Below are 8,737 nucleotides of genomic sequence, written 5' to 3' on the forward strand. Positions count from 1 at the left end.
GTATGTGTCTTCATACCTGGCGAATAAAGCTGATTCTGATTCTGATTCTGATACCTACTTGCCGTGGTTGAGGATGACGGTGCAGTTGGGCCAACAGTCATGGTTGACCAGACAAAGGTTGGGGAAAAGTCCCACACCAACAGCCTGCAGGCCTCTCTGGTCACTCAGTGTGAATCCATTACATTTGATCTACAGAGACAAATAGAGAGGGAAGGAGGGCGTACGGGAGAGACAAAGTACCCAGGTTTATTTCCTAATGCGCTTTCTCAGCTGGTTCTACCAGACAGGAGCTCCAGGTTCTACGGTTTCTTTCCTTGCAGTAATATAGTCTCCAGAGAGTGACTGAATATTAAGCGTTTATGTCTGAGATACAACTTTCATTTCATCTGTCTCTGTATGGAAGCAAATAAGAGACATAAGTATTAGAATTTTAACAGCCGTTAAATATTTTACATTGAAATTATTTACTTGTTTCTGAATTTGTGACCATTGAAGAAACAAAATAATCCAATTCTTCTTTTGAAATTGAAAATCAAGACATTTCCTATTTTCATTGCAAAGAGGTGAATTTACAACACATGAATTCCATACTCGTGAAGCATATCATGCAAAACGAGACATTTGTTCTTACAATGCCAAAGATGTGTGAGATGTAGTCGGCTGAGTGCTGCTGTCTTCCATAAGACCAGTATTCCAGGAAGGTGTGCACGTCAGTCTTGAGCTGCTTGAGGTCTTCTTCGGGGAGGTCAGCCACGTGGTCCTGCAGCTGGTCCACTGAGATCAGCTGGCTGTCTGACACAATGCCCGTGTCCTTGCTCATACGCCACAGCACACGGGCAGCCAGGCTGGGCCGGGGGGGGGGAGAGACATCACTGTCACATTCAGATATTAGCCCGATATTATCACACGAGCACAATTCCTTGTTGTCAATCAACATATGTGTACATCCTCTAATACTAGATTTGATTGATTGATTGATTGATTCATGTTTAAGTAACACTTTTTCCCAACAAGGTTTTAAGACAATAACAGACAACACATGATGCATCCCATGATGTACAGAATTACATTATAGCATACGTTTTCCTTTCATATCATTGCAGATACAATTATATTATTAAGTGATATGTTTTATATCACTTAATAAAAATGATTTAAAGAACCTGTCTGAATGGCTTACACCAAACATCAGCCAAAGCTCCAACCTGTTCTTCCTTAAATCCACCCATCCTCTTATTCAGAGGAAGGTTGTTCCACAGCAGGGGGGCTAGAAGGGGGGCTAGAAGGGGGGCTAGAAGGGGGGCACGGAGTAGCCTACTGTCACTTGGCTGCCTGTTCTGCCAATCTCCCCTGCCCTTGTCACATGACCAATTAGTGTTTCCATGATGACTATCCAAAATTCTGGTACCATGGAACTTGCAATGGAATTTTTAAAAGACCATTAGCAGACTGAGACTATAGAAAATATGTAGGCCTAATGTATTCAGATATACAATTTATTTACAAAATTAAAACAAGTAAAGCTATATTACCAACGGCCAGACAGACGGTAAAGAACTTAGGAGTGATTTTTGATAGTTCTTTTAAATTCAACAAACAGATTGATGATGTTGTTAGATCGAGCTTTTTTAAACTGCGCCTTCTGGCAAAGGTAAAATCGTTTTTAAACCGTCATGACCTTGAGAAGGCTATTCACGCTTTAATAAGCTCTAGACTGGACTATTGCAATGCCCTGTATATGGGTGTTTCCCAGTCCTCTGTTGACCGTCTCCAACTTGTCCAAAATGCAGCAGCCCGCCTGTTAACGAGCACGAAAAAACGAGACCACATAACTCTGATTCTTTATTCTCTCCATTGGCTCCCGGTACACTTTAGAATTAAGTATAAAATTGTATTGTTTGTTTTTAAAGCTCTTAATGGCCTTGCCCCATCTTACATTTTAGACATGCTGATTATTCGTAATTGTGGTAGGACGTTGAGGTCATCTAATCAACTCATGTTGGAAGTGTCCAGGTCAAAACTGAAACACTGGGGTGACCGCGCTTTTTCGGTTTCTGGACCTAAGCTCTGGAATGAGCTGCCCAGTGAGATGCGTATCATTACTGACCTGGGTCTTTTTTAAATCAAGACTTAAGACGCATCTTTTTAAAGTGGCGTTTGGTACCTAGTAATGTGATGGCACAATTGTATTGATTGTATTGTTTTTATTTTTTATCTTTTCTTACTTTTCTCGTTCATTATTGTAATTTTTGTTAGTGGTGTATTGTTGTTTTAAATCTGTGGTTTTATATGTTGTGAAGCACTTTGGTTCACTTATCGGTTGTTGTAAAGTGCTATATAAATAAAATACATTTACATTTTTTTTTTACATTGTTCTATCCTATCCAATATTTTTAATATTTCTAAGCAGATTTTGAATGATTGAATTATCAAAAAAGAAACTGACACATTTTCTATTCTAGGGCAACAGACACGGCCTATCATATCACTGGTCCATTGGCCAGCATCAACAGTTCCATCACATTCACTTCTCAGATTAGACCCCCCCCCCCCAGCTAATGGGCCTCAACTACTTCTTCTGTCTGAGTGACGACTCTGGAGCGTACTTTGGTCGTCAAATGACAATCTGTCAATTAGAGGGGAAGATGGTGTTGGGTGGAAAGTTGACACTTTTGGGCTGGCCTTTATAGCATTATCATCAAGTTTGTTCATCCTCTGTGGAACATAAATAATCATCATAAGTCATTAGTTTGTAAGACACAATATGCAGTAAAGAAAAGTTAATGATGCCATTATAATCAAAATTGTTTGTCTGATTTGTTTTGTACATTTCGTGGTAGCCTGACAACTTTGTGTTTGTCTAGGTGGATATTTTGGCCTGATGGTGGAATTACATTTGAATCTCTGTCATCATCAAGACTAAGTCTACAGCCGTACGATTAGCTCTGTGAGGCTGTACTTAAGATAAACATGCTGATGTAAAACAGGTAAAATTGTTTACCATGATCACCATCTTAGTTCCGTGTGTTAGCATGCCAACATTGGCTGAATAGCACTAAACACAAAGTACAGTATTGTCACTTTTGCAGGTTTTACGTCATAAACCGAATTATTGGACAAACATGGGACAGACATTTTTACCTGATAATGCGGCTAGTGTGTACCAAACGTATTCAGGGAGAGATACATGTGTGTCCAAATGGCCATCCATCCAATAGTTAGATTTGTTTAGATATGTCACTCAAAACCACATATGTTATTCTATTGGTGGTGCTAGAGGAAAGGTCAAGGGAACGTCAGTAGGATTCATCATCTGTGCATCATGAATGCCTGTGTAAAATGGAATTGTAATGTATCCAATAGTTTCAGTTTAAATTAAAATTCACCTTTTGTGGGACATGAATATCCCCACAAATTTCATGGAAATCCATCCCTCTGGGTTGGAGACATAGAGGCGTTTTAGAGGAACAGTCAGGTAGGGTCACTAAAATATCTGGATATCATCCTCTGGGCACAAAGAACACCCATATCAAATGTCATACGCATGGGGCCAGTGGTTGATGAGATATGTTGCTAACCAACTGACCAGATTGCCTATAACCACTATTTGAAGTGGTCTGACATTTGCTACTCTGAATTGTAAAGGCAACTGTCCCAACCTACTGAGTTCTCCTAGAACAAGCATGGACAAAGTAACACATCAGCTATGTTTCCATCCACATGTTTTTATCCAGATTAAGTGATGAAAAATACCTTATGGAAACAGTAAAATTCGATTGAATGTTATGAATATCGACTCAAAGGAAATACGTTCGGTCTCATCGGATTTTTTCTCGATCAATATACGGCTTATGCGATAAACGCTGATGGAAACGTCATTTGCCGAATAAATAATGAATTGCGATTACAATTGCATTTCCGTTGGATGGGAACACACTTTCATCAGCTTTATTCGCATGAGTTTTTTTACCGAACTTCAGATAATTCGATTGACAAGTGGATGGAAACTTAGCTACTGTCAGAGTTGAGACAAGGAGAACCTCTTGTTTCACTTTATGATTTCTTTCCTTGCAGTACTATATTCACCAGAGAGTGACAGACCGTTGTGTGTAATTGTCTAAGATCCAACTTTCATTTCATCTGTCTCCTTTATGAAAGCAAATAAGAGACATAAGTATTTGAAGCCACTGAATACTTAATATTGAAATAGTTTACTTTGAAAGCTGAGTCTAATACTCAACCTCCAACCTGCTCCATCGTCCCCTTACTCGCTAACAAGACCCCAAGGTATTTGAACTCCTTCACTTGGGATACGGACTCATTCCCTACCTGGAGAAGGCACTCCATCGGTTCCCTGCAGAGAACCATGGCCTCAGATTTGGAGGTACTGATGATGCCATCAGGACCACATCATCTGCAAAAAGCAGCGATGGGAACCCCAGCATTGCACTGCAACCCCTCCCTACCATGACTACACCTCAATATCCTGTCCATGAATATCCCAAACAGGATTGGTGGCAAAGTGCAGCCCTGGCGGAGCCCAACCCTCACCAGGTACAAATCCAGCTAACTGTCGAGAACCCGGACACAGCTCTCGCTTCGGTTGTACAGAGATTTGATGACCCTGAGAAGGGACCCCCTCACCCCATACTCCCGCAGCACCTCCCACATTATCTCCAGGGGGACCCGATCATACGCCTCCAGATCCACAAAACACATGTAGACCGGGTGGGCACACTTCCAGGCTCCCTCCAGGATTATTACAAGACTGAAGAGCACTTCCATTGTGCCACGACCAGGACAGAATCTGCACTGTTCCTCTTAAATCAGAAGTTCAACTATTGGCTGAACCTTCCTTTCCAGCACCTTGGAGTAGACTTTACCAGCGAGGCTGAGAAGTGTCTTAGTGACTTCCAACATGGAAATTGACAACAATTCCCCATGATCCTCCAGCTTTGCCTCTAACATAGAGGGTTAGTTGGATTCAGGAGTTCTTTAAATTGCTCCTAACAAGAGTTGAGGTCAACAGCATCCCATCCTTACTGTACACAGCTCGAAAGGTTTCCCAATCCCCCCTTCTGAGGTGGTGAGCGGTTTTCCAGAAGCACCTTGGTGCCGATTGAAAGTCCTTCTCTATGTCTTCTTTGAACTGCTTTGCCTCTTTCACTGCAGAGGCTGTAGCCCTTCAGGCCCTTTGGGGCCATCAGGCCTATCGGGCCCATGCGGGCCTTGCAGGGCACTGCCTCCTCTGGGATAACATATCCCAGAAAAATTATTTCCCTGACCACAGGTGTCCACCACGGTGTTTGAGTGTTATCGCCCCTTGAGGCATAGCTCTCTGCCACAGCTTCAGCAATGGAAGCTTTGAACATTGCCCACTCAGGTTCAATGCCCCCAAACGCCACAGGGATGCACGAAAAGCTCTGCCTGAGGTGTGAGTTGAAAGTGTGTCACACAGGGGCCTCCTCCAGATGTTCCTTGTTCACCCACACTACCCATTTGGGCTAACAGGTCTTTTCAGAGTCTTCCCCCCACCCCCTGACCCAACTCAGATGGTGATCGGTTGACAGCTCCGCACCTTTCTACACTCAAGTGTCCTAAACAAGCGGTCCCAGATCAGATGATACAATTACAAAATTGATCATCAACCTTCGGCCTAGGGTGCTCTGGTACACTAAGCATCCCTATGTTTGAACATGGTGTTCATTATAGACAATCCATGACTAGCACAGAAGTCTAACAACAAACGGCCGCTTGGGTTAAGATCAGGGAGGCCGGTCCTCCCAATCAAACAGAACTATGAAGTCCCCTACTGGAGCCCCATGCAGGACTCCATTTATGGTCTCCAAGAAGGCAGAATACTCTGAGCTTTTGTTTGGTGAATATGACAACAGTTAGAGTCCCCCCTCCCCGATTCAGAGTCCAACCCCTATCCAGGAGTACCCACCAGATGGTTGTGCTCCACCTCCCACACAAGTTCCGTCTCCTTCCCCCACAGAGAGGTGACGTTCCCCTTCCCCCGCCAGCCTCTGCCGCCCATGTATGGTCCTTCAAGGCCCATGATTTTCATTGTGTACCCGACCCCAGCGGTTCCCCCAGCAGGTGGTGGACCCATGGGATGGAGAATGGGTGCCACGTTACTTCTTCGCTTTGAGCCTGACTGGGCTCCATGTCAAACCCTGCAACCAGGCGCTCGCTGACAAGCCCTCCACCTGGGCCTGGCCCCAGATAGGGGCCCCAGGCTTCCTCCGGGCAGGGTAACTCTACCTTGTTCATAGGGTTTTTGAACCATTCTTTGTCTGGCCCCTTGCCTGAGACCACTTTGCCATTGGAGGCCCTACCAGGAGCACAAAGCTCCAGACAACACAGCCCTCAGGTTCATAGGGACACAAACCTCCCCACCACAATAAGTTAATGGTTCCCGGAGAGGCGAATACATGGTTTTCGAAGTAAATTATTTCAACGTTAACTATTCTGTGGCTGTTAAAAATCAAATACTTATGTCTCCTATTTGCTTCGATACTGCTGCTGATTCTTTAGGTCCACGCAGGATAGACTCAGTTTTCCTTACCGAACATTCTCGCTGGGGACCTTGCTGATCTTCTTAATGGCTTTACATTCCTGCTTGTGTTCATCCCAGCATGCGGTCTGGCAGGTGCGGTCGCAGTAATGGGCGAACTTACACTGGGCACAGCGATGCAGATTGGCCTGGTGGCGGAAACAGCTGTGGCACACTTGAGTGGCCAAACTGAAAGGGAAACAGACAAAACAGAGAAACTATTACACTTCAAACTTCTATCAGTGATTGACATTCAAGATTTTTAGTGAGTGAAAGGGATTGAAGAGGCAAAAGACCTAAAGTTAGTCAGTTCTGCTCACGCTAAACCAGGGTCCAAAATTAACTTTTGTCCACCAGCCAAATGGCTAGTGAATGTCTGGATTTTACCAGCCACTTACTATTGTTTTTTTTTGCTGGTGAGTGAAAGCAAATGTAGCAGTTACTTGCATATTTTACCAGCATTTGGATGGTAGATGGTCATCATTCTCTTCTGTTTGTCCAACGTTTTCTCTTCACACAGAGCTAGTTTTCCATGACATACAGGGGCTTCTAGTGCTCCAGCCTCAAAAGCCCCAAATCTTTGAGGTTTTTAACCCTTGTGTTGTCCTTTGGGTCCTAGAGACCCTCATGTAGTCAAGTGTATTTTTCTGCTACCCTGGCCTTGGCCTCCGGGGTCTTTGGCCTCCGGGGTCTTTGGCCCCCGGGGGTCCGTGGCCTCCTGGGTCCGTGGCCTCCGGGGTCCGTGGCCTCCGGGGTTCTTGGCCTCTGGGGTCCTTGGCCTAAATGTCCCAATAGCCTCGTCTCGCCCTCCGGGGTCCTTGGCTTCCATGTCCCAATAGCCTCGTCTCGCCCTCCGGGGTCCTTGGGCCTCTAGGCCCAATAGCCGTCTTCGCCCTAGGGGTCCTTGGCCTCAGGGGTCCTTGGCCTCTATGTCCAATGCCTCGTTGTTCGCCTCGGGGTCCTTGGACTCTGGGTCCTGGCCTCTATGTCCCAATAGCCTCGTCTCGCCCTCCGGGGTCCTTGGCCTCTATGTCCCAATAGCCTCGTCTCGCCCTCCGGGGTCCCTGGGACCCAATGGACGAGGCGGGAGTAGTGAAACATACGTGTAATCGCATACAAATAAACAAGGGTCTCCGAGGCCACGACGGCAGACGTGAAATGAAAAAGGCCCCGGGGACCCCAAAGCACAACGCCAAGCTAATACACAAAATGTAAATTAACTTAATTAGTACCCGTGACACGAAGTACAAAAATAAAATTAAATAACCTTCAACTTTGTTTAATTTCTCCTCAGTCTTTTTGACTCAACAGAGAAAAAGTTTTATTATGGAAGAAAAATATCTCATTCTGTTCATTCTGTGAAGTCGGCTAATTAAAACAAAAATAGGTTTCAAGATTAGTAATGCTGTTAATGCCAAATTATGGTTTAGAAATTAATACAGTTGGAGAATAATTACATGCAAAACAAAATATAGTCTTAACAGGATGAGTCTTTTCCTTGGCAATTATTATGTTTTCCCCCAAGTTTTAGACATTCTACTGTTAAATAACTTGAAAATATAGTGAATTTAGCTGCCGTTTATGGGCTAAACCCTTACATTTTCTGATTCACAGATAAAAGTTAGTACACATTCTATCTATATTGCACTATATAGTAAATGTTTTGTTTTGTCAGTGATTTATTAATCTTTTTGTAGTCAGTGAGAGTCTGAGGATTTGATTGTGAATGTTGTGTAAGTTAGTTTTTTTTAAAATTAAAAACCTAACGGCTTCAATGAATTTGTGAATTTGGATTCACTCATTCATTCATATGCACACAATATACTTTTCTTTATACTTAAATTGTGAAATATACAGTATGCGTAAATAAGACATACACATACACTGTATATACATATCTTAAATAAATATGATCAGTTTGTTTATATATTATAAAGTGTTTTTTTCAAAAAGTTTTTTTCAGATTTGCAAGCATGATTACACAAAACTTTTCTATTATCATTCTTTTACCTATCTGGATGAACACACTGTTCTCAGTGTATCTGTGTGTGTGTAAACAGTTTTCACATAGTCCAAAGGACAGTGAACAGACTTGGTAATGCTTCGGATGATTGTTGGAACGCTGCAAAGCCCTATGAGGCAACACACACACACACACACACACACACACACACACAC

The 8,737-nt window shown here is 43.4% G+C and overlaps 2 protein-coding genes across 2 annotated transcripts in view; one reads left to right on the forward strand and one right to left on the reverse strand.

Annotated features, from left to right (window-relative positions):
* Nucleotides 1-2,781, forward strand: part of dqx1 (DEAQ box RNA-dependent ATPase 1) — a 39,291-nt gene extending 36,510 nt beyond the window's left edge. The window contains exon 13 of the transcript XR_004335572.1: nucleotides 2,771-2,781. The gene's annotated coding sequence lies outside the window, so the exon portion shown is untranslated. The remainder of the gene's footprint in view (nucleotides 1-2,770) is intronic.
* Nucleotides 1-8,737, reverse strand: part of smyd1a (SET and MYND domain containing 1a) — a 22,522-nt gene that overhangs the window by 9,453 nt on the left and 4,332 nt on the right. The window contains exons 2-4 of the mRNA XM_032539245.1: nucleotides 6,572-6,748; nucleotides 632-845; nucleotides 59-189 (exon numbers count right to left, since the gene is read on the reverse strand). Coding sequence (XP_032395136.1) covers nucleotides 59-189; nucleotides 632-845; nucleotides 6,572-6,748 — 522 coding nt within the window. The remainder of the gene's footprint in view (nucleotides 1-58; nucleotides 190-631; nucleotides 846-6,571; nucleotides 6,749-8,737) is intronic.

Source organism: Etheostoma spectabile, chromosome 16 (genome assembly GCF_008692095.1).
Source record: "Etheostoma spectabile isolate EspeVRDwgs_2016 chromosome 16, UIUC_Espe_1.0, whole genome shotgun sequence".
Taxonomy (NCBI): Eukaryota; Metazoa; Chordata; class Actinopteri; order Perciformes; family Percidae; genus Etheostoma; species Etheostoma spectabile.